This window comes from Cetorhinus maximus, chromosome 6 (genome assembly GCF_964194155.1).
Source record: "Cetorhinus maximus chromosome 6, sCetMax3.hap1.1, whole genome shotgun sequence".
NCBI classification, from domain to species: domain Eukaryota; kingdom Metazoa; phylum Chordata; class Chondrichthyes; order Lamniformes; family Cetorhinidae; genus Cetorhinus; species Cetorhinus maximus.
This window is the reverse complement of record NC_135884.1, coordinates 95805612-95826722: the sequence shown is the minus strand read 5'-3', so window position 1 is coordinate 95826722 and position 21111 is coordinate 95805612. Positions and strand designations below refer to the sequence as shown.

At 45.6% G+C, this 21111-nt stretch overlaps 2 protein-coding genes across 3 annotated transcripts in view; both read right to left on the bottom strand.

The window, feature by feature from the left end:
• The window catches only part of LOC144681937 (Golgi-associated kinase 1A-like), a 166852-nt gene that overhangs the window by 20060 nt on the left and 125681 nt on the right, over positions 1-21111 (bottom strand). The gene's annotated exons all lie outside the window — the stretch shown is intronic.
• LOC144681358 (cytochrome c oxidase subunit NDUFA4-like) lies at positions 3848-7964 on the bottom strand. The gene is made up of 2 exons (XM_078542954.1): positions 7801-7964; positions 3848-4156 (listed from the first exon to the last, which is right to left on the bottom strand). The coding sequence occupies exons 1-2, from the start codon at positions 7945-7947 to the stop codon at positions 4028-4030; spliced, it is 276 nt and encodes a 91-aa protein (XP_078399080.1). The 5' UTR covers positions 7948-7964; the 3' UTR covers positions 3848-4027.

Genomic DNA, 21111 nt, shown 5'->3' with positions numbered 1-21111 from the left:
AGGAAATATAATCATTTTTATTTTTCCAATTGTTCTCCATTATTTTGTCCTGGCGCTGGAGATTGGAAAAAGCCATTCATTACGCTGCTGCTTAATGAGCCGATCGATCCCAAGTCAGAAAACTAGGAATTAGCTGGTATCAGCAGCTTGGGATTTATGGAAATTAACCAGGTCATTAATTCTGTAGTTATGGAAAGGGAGAAAGAAAAATCAAAGGTGAAACCAGCCACCTGGAGGAGAACGAATCAGTGATTTAACAAGGGACCTAGCACAGGTGGACTGTAAACAAAGATTGACCAGGAAAACAGAAAAATATTCAAAGCCTTCAAAGCAAAGGTAGTTCAGGCATGAACCACAGACAATAGGGCGGAATCGTCCCAAATTTGCACAAAGTGTGGTAGAAGGTGGGAAAAAAGTGGTTTTACCCACTGGCCACAATGGTGGATTTTCACACCATATCGTCCCATTCCCGCCTCAGTAATTACACAGCCACAGGAAATGCGACATCCTCACTGGTGGGCAGCTGGCCTCCGATTTGCCCACCATGCAGCTACCTCGACGCTTCCTCCCGCCAGGCACCATGTTTAAACTGCAGCCACACGCACACTTCTCAATGCTTTCAGCCAAGGACTGCTCCAGTGAAGACATGGCCCCAAAAGCCAAGAAGAGTGCAATCCCCTGATTCAGTGACACATCCCTGGGAAGCCTTCTGGACACCATGGAGGCCTCATGCAATGTCCTCTACCCCTGCTCTGGCTGCAAGAGACCCATCAGTCTCACCAGTCCAGCTTGGGAGGTGGTGGCAGAGGTGGTCAGTGCCAATGTTGCACACAAGAGGTCAGCCATCCAGTGCAGAAAGAGGATGAATGATCTCATTTGTGCCGCTAGGGTAAGGCAACCATCTCATTACTCTAAACTCACACACTCACAAGGGCATCACACATTCACTGGCATCTCACCCACTGCCAGCTCAAGGGACATCACCATTCACTCTCTCACACAAACTCTTACATCTCCATGATAAAGGCAAAATACTGCGGATGCTGGAAATCTGAAACAAAAACAAAAAATGCTGGAAAAACTCAGCAGGTCAGACAGCACCTGTGGAGAGAAAGACCACAGATGCTGTCAGACCTCACATCTCCTTCTGGCCTCATCTCCTCTGCAGACTGCCTGCTCAGCCCTCACCATCTTGAGGCCACTTGCGCAGATCAATATGTGCCCCCACACACACCCTGGGATACCCCCCTTCCCCAGTACAGCCCTCGTCCTGCAGCCTCTCCCCTTGCCTGAGGCCAATTCTCCCCTTTCCCCAAGCAAGCCCTAGCCCCGCAGCTGTTGAAAAGCCACCCCCGCCTTATGGCTGGTCTGGTAGGTAGAGACCTGCCCGTGAACCCCCCTAAAAGTGATGTGGTGCTGCCTGTAAAGCCTGGCGCTAATGACTGCGAGTGCTGCCCGAAGCAAAGTAGACAAACAAACCTCGAAGTCCCGAGTGAAGTGCAGCTCGCCAGGTGCACATCGCTTATGTACAGTTGTGAAACATGCTGACATTCCTGGACGACCCAGCATGGGGGGGATGATTCCGGTGAGCAGGGCTTATTATGAGAAGTGAAATATTGAAATTAGGTTCCCAACGTGTGGTGGTGGGAAACGTGTCCCACCATTGATGGGTGGAGCGGACGATTGTGAACTGGTTTCACGACAGCATGAACCCGATTTTTGGCCCTCTGGCTATATTGCCGTTCCCTCCGCCTGCATTGACGCCCAACACCAATGGGGCTGGAAAGTTCTGGCCATAGTCCCTTAAGAAGGAAAGATGAATTATCTAAAGATAGAGCTCCCTGGTTGATAAAGGTTAAAATAAAACAGAAAAAAATGACAAATATCAGATATAGAATGTGAAGGGTTCTCAAAAGTCCCACATTTTTCATATCATCAACAAGGTTATGACTTTTGGACTTTTATGGCAGAGGACCCAACTGCTGAGTTAAGTGTAGCATCCTGCAGACAGGAGGCTAGGCCCATGAAGGCATGGGGCTGGACATGCCCGGGCTTGTTGAGTGCAGTGTGGATTGTTGCCTGAAACCAGACAACGAAAGGAGACAGAATACGCATTCTTCCCTTTAAAACAATCAACCCAGAGAAAGACTTCATCTTACACGAAACTAAAGCCCATCAAAATCTTGCATAAATAATCGCTACTAACTACTAAGGCAGGAAGGCAGCAATCAATGCAATTATGTGAACCTATCGATACTCCACATATACAATGGCTTTCAGTTCAAGACTAGCTACGGGGACAGGAAGACAACGATAAACATCATGCGAGCCCATTAAAAACAATGAGACAACAATCACCTGAAGAAGCCCACCAAAATCAGACAAAGAACTAACCTTGATTTGGATTGAGATAAGAAATTCAAAAAACTGTATAACTGGGCCACCAGTTACGAAGAGAGGAGGGTGAGCAGTTTTGGAGCAGTTGAAGTGGAGTTTAAGCAGGGAGAGGTAGCTGAGCCAAGCGGAGGGAGGAGACCTGGAGGTTTGCAGACCCGCAGGCAACATCACGGCGAGGGGCACGGGGTGGCAGGCTCAACCGAAGACAACAAGGCCGCAACCGCAGCCCTCCATGAAGATTGACCACCCACAACCACCCAACTGAAGAACCTTCGCCGATTCCACAGACCAGGACCACGTGGGGACAGCAGGCCCCAGAGGACACAAAGAGCGTACCCCAAAACTGCAACCGGCTTACCTGGCTGGATTTTGAACTGTCAAGGAACCCTGGTTGGTGAGCATGATCCCTGACCTCTCCTAGTTCAATTTAGTTAGGTTTTGGGGGTGGGTCAAGGGTAAGGGGATTAGTAGCGTGATTTTCCCTCGTTATGCCATGTGTTCCCCATTCTTAACTAAGTGTACTTTGTAGGTCTGTATAATCTCAGTGCAATCCTAATGTTATAAGTTCACTTGTGACTTCAATAAACCCAGTTTTTTTTTCTTGCACCAAATCCAGTTGTCTGCTGCACTTTGTCACAACCCCCAAATAAGTCCAAGGTCTAGAACCCAGGGAGTGGGAGCGATTCGGACCACTCAGAAGTCAGAGGTGAAGCTGGCACACACCGCCACCCCCTACAAATGAAGTAGAAAATCAGGCAGAATACAGAGGAAACAAAGGATAAAATAAAGAGAGAGTATGAGAAAATATCAATGGTAACGTAAAAGGGAACCCAAACATTTTTCATAGATGTAAAGAAAGTAAAAGTAAATTCAAACAATGGTGGGGCTGAATAGAGACAAAAGGGAAATCTTGTTGTGGAGGGAAGTATATGACTGCTGTATTTTGGAGGAATTTTTTTTATTATTATTCTTTTAAGGGGCATGGGCATCGCTGGCTAGGTCAGCATTTTTATTACCCATCCCTAATTGCCCTTGGGAAGATGGTGTTGAGCCACCTTCTTGAACCACTGCAGTCCCTGTGGTGTAGGTACACCCACAGTGCTGTTAGGGAGGGAGTTCCAGGATTGTGACCCAGTGACAGTGAAGCAACGTTGATATATTTCCAAGTCAGGATGATGTGTGGCTTGAAGGGGAACTTGGAACTGGTGGTGTTCCCATGCATCTGCCGCCCTTGTCCTTCTAGGTGGTAGAGGTCACAGGTTTGGAAAGTGCTAATGAAGAAGCCTTGGAGAGTTGCTGCAGAGTATCTTGTAGATGGTACACACTGCTGCCACTGTGTGTCGGCGGTGGAGGGAGTGAATATTTAAGGCGGTGGATGGGGTGCTAATCATGCAGGCTGCTTTGTCCTGGATGGTGTCGAGCTTCTTGAGTGTTGTTTTTTTTTTAGGTAGCTCACTCCAGATTTAGTCACGTCAACATTTCATATATACACAAATTAAGTACAATGTATTTAATTTCTGAATGTGCACTAAAACTCATACACAGGTAACAGTAGTAATATAGGCCTCATTGTGCGTCAAGCTTCATGGCCCAACAAAACTACCTGGACAAGATGTTCTGTCTTCAACATTTAGAAGTCTGGTTGATTCTTCTTCAGCTTTCTGTAGTCCATGTTAACAGTAAAGAATTTGTACAGCTGAGTGGGTGCTATCTTATTCCAAGGCTCAGGGTTGTTCATAAGAACATGAGAACAAAAGAACTAGGAGCAGGAGTAGGCAATTCAGCCCCTCAAGCCTGCCCCTCCATTCATTACGATCATGGCGGATCTCATTTCGGCCTCATCTCCAACGTCCCGCCCTCTCTCCATAACCTTTCAACCCGTTACTAATTAAAAATCTGTCTATCTCCTCCTTAAATTTATTCAGTGTCCCGCCATCAACTGCACTCTGAGGTAGTGAATTTCACAGATTCACGACCCTTTGAGACAAGTAATTCCCCCTCATCTCTGATTTAAATCTACCACCCCTTAGCCTAAAATATGGCCCCTCATTCTAGAATGCCCCACAAGGGGAAACATCTGCTCCATGTCTACTTTGTCAATTCTCTTTAGCATCTTATATACCTCAATTAGATCTCCTCTCACCCTTCTAACCTCTAGCGAGTATAGGTCTAAACTGCTCAATCTCTCCGCATAAGACAAGCCCCGCATCTCTGGAATCAATCTAGTGAACCTCCTCTGAACCACCTCCAATGCAATTACATCCTCCCTCAAGTAAGGGGACCGAAACTGTGCACAGTACTCCAGTTGTAGTCTCACCAATGCCTTGTACAGTTGCAACAACTTCCCTATTTTTATACTCTATTTCTTCAGCAATAAATGCCAAAATTCCATTTGCCTTCCTTATTACCTGATGTAATATTGTAACATGCACACCCGATGTAATAGTGTAACATGCACATTAGCTTTCATCGATTCATGCACGAGGACACCCAGATTCCTCTGCACTGAAGCATTCTGAAGTTTCTCTCCGTTTAAATAATAAATCACCTTTTTATCCTTCCGACCAAAACAGATAACATCACACTTATCCACGTTAAACTCCATCTGCCAAATTTTTGCCCATTCACCTAACCTGTCCATATCCATTTGTAAATTTCTTATTTCTTCATTGCAACTTACTTTCCCACTTATTTTGGTGTCATCTGCAAATTTAGTTATAATACCTTCTATCCCTGAATCCAAGTCATTAGTATAAATTGTAAATAGTTGGGGCCCAAGGACCAAACCTTGTGGCACCCCACTAGTTACAGCTTGCCATCCAGAAAAAGACTCATTTATCCCAACTCTCTGCTTTCTGTTGGTTAGCCAATCCTCTATCCAAGCTAATATATTACCCCTAACTCTGTGTGATCTTATCTTGTGCATTAATCTTTTATGCGGCAACTTATCAAAGGCCTTCTGGAAGTCCAGATATAGTACATCTACAGGATCCCCATCATCCACTTTGCTTGTCACATCTTCAAAGAACTCTAGCAAATTAGGCAAACACAATTTATTCTTCATAAAACCATGCTGACTCTGATGGATTGCATTTTGACTTTCCAAATGCCCCATTACTACTTCCTTAATAATGGATTCCAACAATTTCCCAATGACAGACGTTAAACTAACTGGTCTATAGTTTCCTACTTTTTGCCTCCTGCCCCCCCCCCACTTTTTGAATAAGGGTGTTTTATTAGCATTTTTCCAATCCACTGTAACCTTTCCAGAATCCAGGAAATTTTGGAATATTATAGCCAATGCATCCACTATCTCCGTTGCCACTTCCTTTAAGACCCTGGGATGTAGGCCATCAGGTCCTGGGGACTTGTCACCTTTTAATCCCAATAGTTTGCTTAGTACTTTTTCTCTAGTGATGGTGATTGTTCTAAGTTCCTCCTTCTCTATACTCTCTGCACTACCTGTTACTATTGGGGTGGTACTAGTGTCCTCCACCATCAAAACTGAGGCAAACTATTGATTAAGCGTCTCTGCCATTTCTGTGTTCCCCATTATTAACTCCGCAGTCTCATCCTCCAAGGGACCAATATTCACTTTAGCTACTCTCTTTCCTTTTATATACTTGTAGAAGTTTTTGCTATCAGTTTTTACATTTTGCGCTAGTTTACTTTCATAATTTACCTTTGCTCTTTTTATTAATTTTTTAGTAACCCTTTGTTGATCTTTAAAAGTTTCCCAATATTCCAGCCTGCCACTGACCTTTGCAATTTGGTATGCCTTAGTTTTTGTCTTTATGTTATCTTTAACTTCCTTGCTTAGCCATGGATGCTTTTTCCCCCTCTTACCATCTTTCTTCCTCTTTGGAATATATTTTACTGCCACTGTTCATCAACTGTCCTACCTTGTAGTCTTCCTGCCCAGTCCACTAGGGCCAAATCTGCCCTCATGCCTATGTAGTTACATTTGTTTAACTCCAGAACACTAGTGTGGGACTCAAGTTTCTCGTTCTCAAGCTGAACTTGAAATTCTATCATGTTATGATCACTCTTCCCTAGAGGATACTTTACTATGAGATAATTAATTAATCCCATCTCATTACACAAAACCAAATCCAGAATAGCCTGCCCCCTGGTTGGTTGCACAACATATTGCTCCAAGAAACAATCTCTAATACACTCTATGAACTCTCTCTCGTCACTAACCTGCACTCTTACCCGTTCCTTAAACTTTGATTTTTTATATTTCCATGCAACTGAACCCTCCCCCCCACTTTAATTTAAAGTCCTATCTACAACCCTAGTTATGCGATTCACCAGGACACTGGTCCCAGCATGATTCAAGTGGAGCCCGTCTGAACGGAATAGCTCCCTCTTTCCCCAGTACTGGTGCCAATGACCCATGAATTCAAACCCATTTCTCCCACACCAATCTTTGAGCCATGCATTTACCTCTTGAATCTTATTGACCCTGTGCCAATTAACTCGTGGCTCAGGTAGTAATCTGGAGATTATTCCCTTTTTGGTTCTGCTTTTTAATTTAGCCCCTAGCTGCTCGTATTTCCTCAGCAGAACCTCTTTCCTCGTTCTACCTATATCGTTGGTACCTACATGCACCACAACAACTGGATCTTTCCCCTCCCACTCCAAGTTCCTCTGCAGCCCAGGTGAGATATCCTTAACCCGGGCACCGGGTAGGCAACACAGCCTTCGGGACTCTCGATCCTGGCTACAGAGAACAGTATCTATTCCCCTAACTATACTATCCCCGATTACAAGTACATTTCTCTTTTCTTCCCCCACTTGAATGGCTCCCTGTACCATGGTGCTATAGTCAGTTTGCTCATCCCCCCTACAGTCCCTGCTCTCGTCCACACAGGGAGTAAGAATCTCAAACCTGTTGGATAAGGGCAAGGGCTGAGTCTCCTATGGTGCTACTTCCTGGATTCTTCTACCTGCCTCATTCATAGTCACACCCTCCTGTCCCTGACCACTGGCCGAATTTAAGGTAGTTAATCTAAGGGGTGTGACTGTCCCCTGAAACACAGCGTCCAGGTAACTCTCCCCCTCCCTGATGTGTCGCAGTGTCCAAAGCTCAGACTCCAGCTCATCAAATCTGAGCAGGAGTTCCTCGAGCAACCAACATTTGCTACAGATGTGGTCACTTGGAACCACAATGGGGTCCACCAGCTCCCACATCATGCAGTTACAACACATCGCCTGGCCCTACATCTCTATTTTATTTAATTTGTTTTTCAATTTGTTTTTAAATTTCCTACTGGTCTTTAGTTTATCAATCTGTAATATATTTCTCCTATTTACCTTTAAACTGAAAGCAAGTTAGAATAGAGATTCAAAATACACTTTTTAAAATCAACTGGAACTCGCTCTCTCTGCTGAGTTGACACTCTTGCGATTCAGGCTTACATCAGGGTTATGGACAGTAAGCCGCAGGAGATACATGCTTGCTCCAAAACTTCCATTGCCAATGAAGACAAAAAATGGAATTAAACTCGGGTGGCTCTTGGCCTGGCAGATCATCAATCCCAACATGATGACAGTTCCCCTCTCCTCTCACTGGAGCTGCACTCTTCCAGACAAGTGAAGAGTTCAGATATTGGATAGGATAAAAATAGATAGGAGGGATGTGCGAAATAGATTGATATCACTCAAAAATTACAAGCCACCCAGTCCAGATGGGATGCATTTGATAGAAGAAGTAGGATGAAACTTTTGTCTGGTAAGTGGGTGGTTAATTAGAGGGCACCAGATTTAAAATAATTAGCAAAAGAACAAGAGAGGAAATCAGGAGAAATCTCTTCATACAGAGGCTTGATCAGATCTGGAACATGTTACTTGAAAGAATGGTAGAAGTAGGTTCCATGGCAAACTTACAAAAAGCAATCTGACATGCAGTAAACTGCAGGGTGATGGAGAAAAACTGGGTAATGGGATTGAATTAGACAGCACTTCAAAGAGCTAGCACAGCATGAAGGACTGAATGGCCTCTTTCTGTGCTGTAAAATTCAATCATGGATTTACCCAAAGAACTAAGAACATAGATAGCCCTGCTTTAGTCTGTTTATCTTTATTGCTGCAGTGCGTGTGCCAAGCACGATGCAGGTCATATGAGATAAATGAAAAGGTAATAAACACTGTGACCAAGTTTATATCTGTAGCCTCGGGAAAGGTACTTCACGTCAGACAGCTGCAGATTATCAGCAAACCTGGAGGCTATTGGCTGTTTTAATAATGGGCTTCTCTGTCTACTAAAGTGAATTAGTTATTTAAATCTTTTGTGGGGTGTTTGTAGAGATAGTCTCAACAAGATCTGTTTATTACTGTAGCGATGAGCTGGACTATCTTTATAGAAATTGGCTCAGCCAGGTCTGTCTGCTGATATAGGGAGAGGCTCACCCAGCCTATAGACCTGGGTGAGTCAATCCCTACAGGGATAAACTGTAGAAATAAGCTTATCCGTCTATCTTTCTTTCTCTCAGGTACATTCTGTCAGGTGTTTGCTGTTAGTGGCCTTGTCAGTGAAAACTCCAGTAATGCTGATGTGTAGGTTTGTGATTTTGTAACAGCAGAACCTTTAGATCTCCGGCTTCGTCACCCACTGGACAGTACAGCTTCTTGAGACCTTATGAGATCCCAGCAATTTGGTGGTGGAGATTGTACAGGGATTTTTCATCGTTTTCGAAATTGTGCTACAACTCGCCATGAAGACCAAAGAGAAAGACAGCATGTCCATTTTAATTTTGAGGGAAAGTCACAAATTCAAGAGAACAGATGGATAGTTTAAGAACATAAATTTGAAAGTTCAAGGGCGGGAAAGAAATGCATAACCTACTAGTTGTGATGTGGTCACATTAGGTATAATTTGGGCAGCAAGACTGGGAGGAAATTGTTGTGTTGTTATAATGATATTAGGGCACTAATCACTAATAAAGGATAAGGAAAACATGTTGTGGATTCAGTTATTGAGACTATGCACACGGGAACATTTATACAAGGTAGAAAGCTTAAAGACATCAGCAGCAGAGCTGGGTTTGCTGTGTTCTGCTCACAGGCCAAAGTGAAACTGAGGCTGGATCACATGGCACACTTCCCTTCTAGTGATGGCATGTTGCTATCCCTTGAAGACATATTAGAAGAGGAATCATAACTGCAGTTAAACCTACGTGCGTATTGCAAGAAATTAAAGACTAAGTGAAAACAAGTATTGGAATGTGATCTTGTGTAGTTTTGAGTTTGCCTTGAACTTGTTTCATCCAGCTATAATAATTCTACGATAAAGTCCTTCACACTTTCTAAATCCACTAGTTCTTCAACCAAGTGGTCATCCTTTAGATGTCAAGTATCTCAGGCGAGTATTACAACTGGATCCAATACCATCATTGCATGACATCAATACCCTGAGGAATACTTAGGCAATACCCACCAAACATGAAATCTTGTACTGATCTCTTTCACAGAAATACCTGGTGAAGAAGTGTAATGGCACTCTCTTTGAAATTTCCAAGTACATCATACTTTACATATCTGCCAGTTTAATGCTGTCTCTGAAACTGCTGCAATGCATCCCTTTCAATTCTTGAAAGTGTTGATGGAATTCTTGTTTTTCCAAGCTGTAACAGATCTGCAGCTCCCAGCCTAATCTTGGCATTTACTCATAAGCTGATAAGGCGATATTATGGTTTTCACAGCAATTACTTGGTAGATAGAAGATCCCTTCTTTTGTGTTCCCTTCTAGTAACATCAGGGTCCTGAGTGAAAGCCTTGATATCCACTTAAATTAATCAGCAGGGAGTTGAAACTACAGATAGTACGTGTTTTTGTGAATATTATAATAACATGATTGACAGGCATTGTGAAATCTGATCTTCCAATTCTACACTGCCTATCAATCTGCCCACATATTTGTCAGTAAGTGCATTTTGTACCTGGTGTGCTGTATCTCTATTGATTTTCATTTAAATCATTCCATCTTTCGGTCTATACAAGATCGAATTATAAAACCAATTCGAAACATTTTGACTTCAATGGTGGCCATCTCTCCCCTCTTAATTTTTTATCGAAGGATTTAATTCTGTTTACTGGACTTTGCAGAAGGAAATTATCACATGGAATACCAATGACAAAAGAGATTTCATCCCTGCACATCCCTGCTGTGGGATTGTAGCCTATTTGCCAATATCACACAGTGGCCCAGTCTCAGTCATGGAAAGAGACAGGAATATGGAATGAGGAAGTGTGAGACAGGCAGATACAGTAAAACCCGTGTCAGCCGTATTCACCCACGTTTTCAGCAGACAGTGCACCTTCTCAGTTGATTTAAAACATTCTGTATTGATAGACTAGGAGATGAATTCTATGGGAGGCATGTCATTAGGCTGCTTGTTTTTTGAAGAGTGGCAGGCTGTTCAAATATCCCTGAAACAGCAAGGCCTGCATGGAGATTTTAATTCATTAAAAGATGGGCTTTCCTGGCAACCACTATCCCATTTACACTGCCAAATGGCAAGTGAGACCTCCAGCAGCCAGTCCAAGCTCTGAACTCTGCATTTTGAATCGATCTTACCTCCACATAAACCCATCTTTTGGGTAAGTGGCTTGTCAAGTTCAGTTTGCAAACTGCAATATAAATACTTACTGGGCTGTCTGTCCCATTCTCCCATTAAACCTCAGCATTCGTCTCATGCTGCCTCATGTTCTCTGCCATCCATTTAACTACTGTATTATAAAGAACTGTTGGTGCATGCTCACATGTATTTCTGATCCTTACATGCACTGTATAACATCTGCAACCAATGTCTGATGTAAACATCCAGTGTATTGCACTTGCATCCTGTCACTGTTCTAAATAGGCTCAGCAGAGCTTCGACTGAGTTTGAGTTCATGTGAGTTGAAGATGAGCAGACAGCCAGGGAGCACTAGAATAGTCGAGTCTACTCCACTCGAGTGGAGGTAACAAGAGCCTGGATGAAGTTTCAGTAGCAGACCTTCTGAGACGGGAGCGGAATTTTCCCAAAAGTGCACTAAGTGCGGTAGCGGGCAGGTAAATTGGAGTCCTACCCGCCGTTAAAAATGGTGGGTTTTCACGTTGTACAGTCCCTCTGTGGACTGTATTGCAGGGCTCCACCAGACCTGTCCAGGCACCGGAACCATATCTCCAGCATCCCGATGGTCTGCTCCACCAAGTTGCGAACTGCAGCATGAGCCTCATTATAGGGTCGCTCTGCTGCAGTCTGAGGCCGCCGCATGGGTGCCATCGGCCACGTCCTCTGTGGGTAGCCCTTGTCCCCAAGGAGCCATCCCTGCAGCCTCTGTGGACCCTAGAAGACTCCAGGAATCTGTGAGTGACTCAGGATGTAGGCATCGTGCACACTCCCTGGAAAACGTGCGCATACCTGCAGGATGCGTTTCTGGTGGTCGCATACCAGCTGCATATTCAATGAATGGATGCCCTTGCAGTTGATGAAGTCCACTAAGTGTAGCAATGGAGACCTGAGCGCCACAGGAGTGCAGTCAATCGCACCCTGCACCTATGGGAATCCCGAGATCAGGGCAAATCCTATGGCCCTTGCATCCTGGCTGTCCCGGTCCCGGGCGAAATGCACAAAGTTGTGTGCCATGGAGAAGATGGCATCTGTGACCTCATGGATGTATTTGTGGGTGGCTGATGGTGAAATCCCACGGAGGTCACCTGTGGAGCCCTGAAAGGAGACACTGGCATAGAAATTGAGCGCTACGGTCACTTTCACAGCCACTGGCAGTGGATACCCTCCATGTCCCCTTGGCGCCAAGTCCTGCAGTAAGTGGCAGATGTGAGCCACCAGGTCCCTAGACATGCACAGTCATTGGCAACACTGGTTCTCAGTCATCTGCAGGAATGGCAGGCGGTGTCTATAGACCCTGGGTGTCCCTGGGCGCTGACCAGTCACGGCTCGCTGTCGCTCCTGGGCAGCGTGTGCGGGAGCTCCAGCTGCCCCTTCTTCATGAGGTTGCTGCGCTGCCTTTACGTGGCCAGGAGCCTCAGTCACTCTCTCCTCCATCTTCTACAGTCTCTGTAGGCCTTCAGGCATACAGCTAGGTAACCAGGATCCACGATCCTGACGTGGTCCTCCTGCAGCATGAGAGAGTGGTTACCATAGCTGTACTTAGCACCTTTCCTGGCCCTATGTGACCACTCCTTAATGCTTCCTGGAGAGTGCTGATCACCCCTCGAAAGGCCAGAGATGAGTGCACTACATGGCTGCCCTGTCAGCCTGCGACATGGCAGGCTGGTCCAAACCAGAATGCTGAGATTGCAAGGGGCTGGGAGCATCTCCAGCAATGACTGCTACATAGCCAGCGTTAGTGAGGAGATTGTACAACTTGTGCAGTCCAACTGCTCCGTGGTACTGTGGCGGACTCAAAGTCTGTGCTGGGGGGGATGGGGGCGGTGGGGTGGGGGTGGTGGTGGTGGTAAGGTATGGAGCACTTGGTGGCCCTTTGCTGCCTCTGTGTTGCTTGTGTGGGTGGGCAGGCTAGGAGCCAACCCCAGTCATATCACTGTGGCTGCGCCTGATCTGTCTCAGGTGCAGAGGCATGGTCAGTTTATACAGGTGCCCTTAATGCATGGCCACTTCTCTTGCTTACCCTGCCCCCCACCTGTGCACGGGATGCAGCGCCAGGCAGCACTTCACCCCCCCATCCCCCAGCAGTCACCTCTGAGGCTGGACAGCACTTGCCCCTGGACACCCCCCCGCTTCAGCAGTTGCCTGCAGAGCGAGGCATCAGTTTCCCCAGCCCCTCGGAGCCCCTGAGGCCTGTAAACAATGGGTGAGCTGTGGATAACGCTGCTGCTCACTCACCTCAATTCCCCCAAAGTGAAGGACGCCAAGTGCACGTCGCCTACACATCAGCGTGCTTTCCCGCCGATATGGACGGATGGGGCGGGGTTCCAAGAGCCTGGCATCAGCGGGCTCGGGAAATTCCGCCCAGGGAGTAATTCTGGAGGTGGACGTAGGTGGTCTTGGTGATGGAGCATATATCAGATCAGAAGCTGAGCTCAGGGTCTAATATTTCGTCAAGGTTACAAACAATCCAGGTCAACCTCAGGGGGATGGAGTTGGTTGCTAGGGAACAGATTTGTGACAGGGACCAAAGGCAATGGCTTTGGTACTCCAGTGTTTAATCTGAGAAAATTTTGGGTCACCCAGGACTGGATGTCAGACAAGTCTGCCAATGCAGAGGCAGTGGAGGAATGAAGAGAGGTGGTGATGAGATAGAGCTGGGCATCATCAGTGTACATGTGGAACCTGACGTTGTATTTTATGGTGATGTCACTGAGTGGCAAATGCAGTTGAGAAATAGGAGTGGACCACAAATAGATCCTTGAGGGACTCTAGGGGTAACAGTGCAGGTTTAGGAAGAGAAGCTATTGCAGAATAGACAGTTAAGAATGAAACCAGACAAGAGCAGTCCTACCCATCAAGGCAACATAGGAGAGGCTTTGGAGGAGGATGGTATGGTCAATCATGACAGGTTGAGAAGGGTGAAGAGACATTGAGCCTCATGGTCAAAGTCACAATTGTGACTTTGATAGGGATTGTTTCAACCCTGTGTGAGGGGTGAAAGCTTAATTGGAATGGTTCAACTATTGTTGTGGAGAGATGGGTACAGATTTGGGAGGCAACAACATGCTCAGGGACTTTGAGGAAAGGGAGGTTGGAGCTGGGTGGTACTTTAAAAAGATAGAGGGAGAAGGGTGGATGTTTTGAAGAGGGCATGATGATGGCAGATTGAAAGAGGGAAACAGTACCTGATGACCGAGAACCGTTTACAATATCTGCTAGCATCCCAGAAGGAAAATTTGGAAATGACTTGCACTGATCCAAACTGAAGTTCCATTCTAAGATATATGAGACTAGTTTGTGGATAGAAAGGAAAATTCAGGGTTGAGAGAACAGGAGTTGGGCCTTGTGGTCAAAATGAGTTTGGAGAGAGCATGAGAGGAGATAGAAGAGAAAGTAGAGGAAGATGTGAGTTCAGCCATGTTATATTTCACATAAGTAATCATATTCCATGTGTGAACCTACACAAGAATTCTGCTGTAGAAAGCATATCAGAATTATGCTACACCTCTACACCTGCCACTGGGACTCACTGGATACTGATCAGGAACAGGAAGCATGGTTGTTTTTATCCAGGCCTATGCCACAAGCCAACTATCACACTGGCTGAGATTAGGTAACTGAACAGCAACCAAGACTCCAAGATCAAGGGTGCTCATAAGAACATAAGAAACAGGAGGAGTACCGTAGATCCCAGCATACAAGTCGACCTGGCATATAAGACAACAATATTTTCTCTGCCCCAAAAACCATGTTTTTGCATCTACCCGGCATATAAGTCAACTCCCTTTTTCATCCACAATGTGCTATACCCACAGTAAACAGTCAGCCTCAATTTTTTACCCCACAGATGGATGTTTTACCTACCAGTACCCTATAACTGGGTGCAAGGAATCGGCAGGCGAATGGGTTGCATTACAAAGATGCGCAGAAGTTTAAGACATGCCCACAGAGAGCAGACCCCGTGAGGCAAAAGAGAAAGATGGTGACCACCCACACCCACACTGGGGGTTCACTTTCATATGCAGTGTATAAGTCAACCCCTGTTTTTGGAGGGATCTTTCAAGGCTTCAGAGGTCAACTTATATGCTGACATCTACGGTAGACTTTACAGCCTGTTGAGCCCGCCCCGCCATTCAGTATGATCATGGCTGATCTTTGGCTTCAAGTCACTTTCCAACCTGTTCCCCAAATCCCTTGATTCCCAGAGAGACCAAAAATCTGTCTATTCCAGCCTTAAATATATCCAGTGATGTAGCATGCACAACCCTCTGGGGTAGGTTCACCTCATTACAGACTCATCCGGAGAGCTGTATGTACATGATTAGCACCATTTTCTATTAAAACAAACTGAGGAGCATGGGGTTGCTCCAGAGTGAGCATATTAGCATGCTTAGGCCTGCTCAACAACTCATAAGTTCCTGTTGGATGCAACTCACACAGAAAAGCCCTTCTGGGGCACAGTTCCATGGTTATTCCTCATCAAAAGCTTAGCAGAGATCTGAAGCTTACCGTCACTAGATTGAATTCCTGAAAGTGTCTCATGCTTTTCCCATCAGACAGTCTCGCAACAATAATGATCTGTGGAGAAAGCTCAGTAGAAAGTGGCACTTAACACAATTTCAGGGCTGTAGCAGGTTCAAATGATAAACTCCAACGGCATTGATTTCCGTCACAGCCATTCTTGATTGATTTGAGAGTCTTTGAATTAACTTGGCGAATGATTATCAATCAGTAAGATGCTTCATTAGTTTTCTTAGTCACAGCTCTCTTCTTTAAAGGGAACACAAAGTTCCTTTGGAAAAATGTCTTCAGAAAACATGGCTTATGGACACACTGACAGCCAACCCCCAACACCCCAAACCAACTGTATGTTAGCAAATATGGTAGTCATTTTGAACACAGTAAGTTCCAACAAATATCAGTCTCATGCTAGCTCAAGTTCTGTTAAAATTGTGCAACCAAAAATAAAATCTAGCTGTGGTGACTTATTAGGAACAGGAGTCAGCCTTTTAGCCCCTCAAGCCTTTCTACCAGCCATTCAATGAGATCATGGCTGATCTGCAACCGAGCTTTATATACCCAGCATTGCCCTATATCCCCAAATACTTTTGGCAAACAAACATTGATCAATCTCAGTTTTGAAATTAGCAATTGATCGAGTAGCAATTGCTGTCAAGTTCCAAACTTCCACCAGCCTTTGCATGGAGAGGAAATGTTTCCTCATTTCACTCCTGAAGGGGTTAGCTCCAATTTTTAGACTATGCCTCCTAGTCCTAGACTCCCACCTACTGGAAATCCCTATCTACCCTTTCTATTGCGCTTAATATCTTGAAAATATCAATCAAATCATCCTCTAGTCTTCTAAATTCAAGAGAATACAGCCCTTGTTTGTTTAATCTCTTCTGGTACCTTAACCTTTGGAGTTCAGGTATCATTCTAGTAATTCTACACTGCACGCTCCTCCAAGACCAATGTATCCTTCCTAGGTGTGGTGTCCAGGACTGCTCTCAATACTCCAGGTATGGTCAAACCAGGGCTTTGTATAGTTGAAGCATGATTTCTAGTCCCTTGTATTCTAGCCTCTATAAATGAAACTCAGCATTCAATTAGGCTTTTTGATTGTTTTCTGTCCATATCAAGTATATATTCCTGGCATTTTAAAGGTACCAGGACCTCCCCCTGCCAAAGTCTCCCCAGACACTTCAGTGGGATATAATTAGTTAAGTAGCAAAACTGACACTCCAGCTGTTGAATGTGATTAGTCCCTGCTTACAAGGCTCTGGGATCTCATTAATTAAAGGTACAGGTTAAAAGGTCAGTATCTGGTATCTAATTAGTCAAGTGGAATATTATTGGCTGAGAGGACAGTGGCTTCTGGGTTTTTCTCTACAACCTGATTGGCAGAATGGCCTCCATAATATTGCATTCACATGATTAGAACATTTTCAATTATATACCACTTCACTTTCCATGGCTTTGCCTATAGTACGATCTCTTATATACCTTTCTCTACTTTATCAGTGTTCCCCCCTCCTATTCTCTAGTTATGCCTCTGTCCCTTCATGTTTGCTCCTTGCCCCTTAACTCCACTCTCAGTCTTTTTCATTTCTTTCCTTTTGGATGGGAGGTTGTCAGTGGGATTGCATGGTGTGGTGGGAAAAGGAGCCACAAATGGATGTAGTAAGGATTGTGGAGAAAATATGACACTTAGTATCCCCTTGCTCCTTGCCCAATCACTGATGTTCCTCCCCTACCTCCCTCTCTCTATGACCCATTTGTCTCCTTACTGCACCATCATTCCCACCACTGTCACATGCTGGGCCTTATGGGCAAACGTAAATATAATGGAGCAGTAATACTAGGGGCTTCAATTACCTTAGTATAGACTAGCAAAAAGACAAAGTAAAGAATAAAGAGGATGAAGAATTCTTGAAATAGCTGCAGGAGAAGGTTCCTAATCAGCATGTTTCCAGCCCAGCAAGGAAGGAAGCAATGCTACATCTAGTTCTGGGAATTAAGCTGGGCAAGTGAGGTGTCAGTGGGATAATATCTGGCTAATAATGATCATAATATAATTAGGTTGAACTAATTGTGAAAATAGAGAAGAACCAAAGGTGAAACTACCCAACTGCAAGATTGAGAGCCGTTTCCAGTGATTGGAGAAGGGATCTCACTCAGGAAAACTGGAAACAAACATTGGCCAGGAAAACTGTACATGTGCAATGCAGGCTTTCAAGGCAATTATGGTTTGGGTGCAAGCCGGGTATATTCCCATAAGGAGGAAAGATGGGGCATCAAAAGCTAGAGCTCCCTAGATGACAAAATAGTAGAGATTAAAATAAAACATAAAAAGGAGGGCTATGATCATGATCAGATACAGAATCTGATCAAAAACCGGCAGAATACCGAGAGTGAGAGTGAACTTAAAGAAAGATATAGGGGCAAAGCGAGAATATGAGAAAAAGATTAGATACATTTGGAGATCTTTAAAGATGAAAAGAAACATCTTTTATCAATGAAAAGGACAGTTAAAGGAACGGTGGGGCCGATTTGGGGCAAAAAGGGAAATCTTCTAGTGGGGGGAAAGGAAGTACTTGACTGATATACTGAACGAGTAGTTGACTGATATACCAAATGAGTATTTGACTGATATATCGAATGACTAACTGGGTGATGTACTGAACAAGTAATTGATTGATATACCAAATGAGTACTTGACTGATATACCGAAGGAGTACTTGACTGACATATTGAATGAGTACTTGACTGATATATTGAACGAGTATTTGACTGATATACCGAATGAGTATTTGACTGATATACCGAACGACTAGCTGACTGATATACTGAACGAGTACTTGACTGAGATATTGAACATGTGGTTAACTGATATACCAAACAAGTACTTGACTGACATACCGAATGAGTAGCTGACTGATATACTGAATGAGTACTTGACTCATATACCAAACGAGTGCTTGACTCATATACCGAAGGAGTACTTGACTGATATACCGAGTGAGTATTTGATTAATATACTGAACATGTACTTTGTTTCTGTCTCCAAAAAACAAGAGGATGAAATAAATATTGCAGTGGGAGTTGGAAGATTAGACTTATTGGATAGGGTAGAAATAGATAGATATCAAGAAAGGTTGGCATCAAAGATAATATGGAATATTTTCTAAGTTGCTGAGGGAAGCAAGGATGGTGATCGCAGAAGCTCTGAACATAATCTTTCAATTCTCCTTGGATATGGGGGTGTCTTCAGAGGAAACATCGATGGTGGGAATAAAGGCCACATAATAAAGGACAGCCAGCAAGGATTTGTTCGGGATCACGGTGAAGCAGGTCGGGATCACGGTGAAGTAGGCCAGGATCACGGTGAAGCAGGTCGGGATCACAGTGAAGCAGGTCGGGATCATGGTGAAGCAGGTCGGGATCACAGTGAAGCAGGTCGGGATCACGGTGGCGCAAGTCGGGATGACCATGAAGTAGGCCAGGATCACGGTGAAGCAGGTCGGGATCACGGTGAAGCAGGTCGGGATCACAGTGAAGCAGGTCGGGATCACGGTGAAGCAGGTCGGGATCACAGTGAAGCAGGTCGGGATCACGGTGAAGCAGGTCGGGATCACAGTGAAGCAGGTCGGGATCACGGTGAAGCAGGTCGGGATCACAGTGAAGCAGGTCGGGATCACGGTGGCGCAAGTCGGGATGACCGTGAAGTAGGCCAGGATCACGGTGAAGCAGGTCGGGATCACGGTGAAGCAGGTTGGGATCACAGTGAAGCAGGTCGGGATCACCATGAAGTAGGCCAGGATCACGGTGAAGCAGGTCGGGATCACGGTGACGCAGGTCGGGATCACAGTGAAGCAGGTCGGGATCACCGTGAAGTAGGCCAGGATCACTGTGACGCAGATCGGGATCACAGTGAAGCAGGTCGGGATCACCGTGAAGTAGGCCAGGATCACGGTGAAGCAGGTCAGGATCACGGTGACGCAGGTCGGGATCACCATGAAGCAGGTCGGGATCACGGTGAAGCAGGTCGGGATCACCGTGAAGTAGGCCAGGATCACGGTGAAGCAGGTCGGGATCATGGTGAAGCAGGTCGGGATCACGGTGAAGTAGGCCAGGATCACGGTGAAGCAGGTCGGGATCACGGTGACGCAGGTCGGGATCACCGTGAAGTAGGCCAGGATCACGGTGAAGCAGGTCGGTATCACGGTGAAGCAGGTCAGGATCACCGTGAAGTAGGCCAGGATCACTGTGATGCAGATCGGGATCACAGTGAAGCAGGTCAGGATCACGGTGAAGCAGGTCGGGATCACGGTGACGCTGATCGGGATCACGGTAAAGCAGGTGGGGATCACGGTGAAGCAGATCAGGATCACGGTGAAGCAGATCGGGATCACGGTGAAGCAGGTCGGGATCAACGTGAAGCAGATTGGGATCACCGTGAAGCAGGTCGGGATCACTGTGAAGCAGGTCGGGATCACGGTGATGCAGGTCGGGATCACGGTGAAGCAGGTCAGGATCACCGTGAAGTAGGCCAGGATCACTGTGATGCAGATTAGGATCACAGTGAAGCCGGTCGGGATCACGGTGAAGCAGGTCGGGATCACGGTGACGCTGATCGGGATCACGGTGAAGCAGGTCGGGATCACGGTGATGCAGCTCGGGATCACCGTGAAGTAGGCCGGGATCACGGTGAAGCAGGTCGGGATCACGATGAAGCAGGTCAGGATCACCATGAAGTAGGCCAGGATCACTGTGACGCAGATCAGGATCACAGTGAAGCAGGTCGGGATCATGGTGAAGCAGGTCGGGATCACGGTGACGCTGATCGGGATCACGATGAAGCAGGTGGGGATCACGGTGAAGCAGATCGGGATCACGGTGAAGCAGATCGGGATCACGGTGAAGCAGGTCGGGATCAACGTGAAGCAGATCGGGATCAGCGTGAAGCAGATCGGGATCACGGTGAAGCAGGTCGGGATCACGGTGAAGCAGGTCGGGATCACGATGAAGCAGATCGGGATCACGGTGAAGCAGGTCGGGATCACCGTGAAGCAGATCGGGATCACCGTGAAGCAGGTCGGGATCACCATGAGGCAGATCGGGATCACGGTGAATCAGGTCGGGATCACAGTGAAGCAGGTCAGGATTGCTGAATTGAGGGAGAAAAAAATCAATGATGTCACAGGAAGGCTGTGAGTTGATTGGTTGTTAAGTGTTGTAGCATTTTTCCCCTTTCTCCAAAGTTAATTAGTTAGTATAAGTAGCTGAGAAATTAAAAAATTGTTTTATAGTAAGTGTTAAGTAAAACATTTCGATTAACTTCCCTATATTTAAGTGACAGCAGAAGAATAGAATTGAGTAGCTGTTGAGTCTTAAATTTCAAGTAGTAAGTTTTATTATCTAATAGATAGTGGATTGGCAGGGCAGCTCTGATTCTGGAGTGCACATCCTGTTTCATATGGGAACTCCAAGAATTTCCTGTGTCTTGGATAACCATTTGTGTAAGAAGAGTTGTCAACTACAGCGGCTCAATCTCCAGGTTTCGGTGCTTGAGCAGCAGCTGGCATCAGTATAG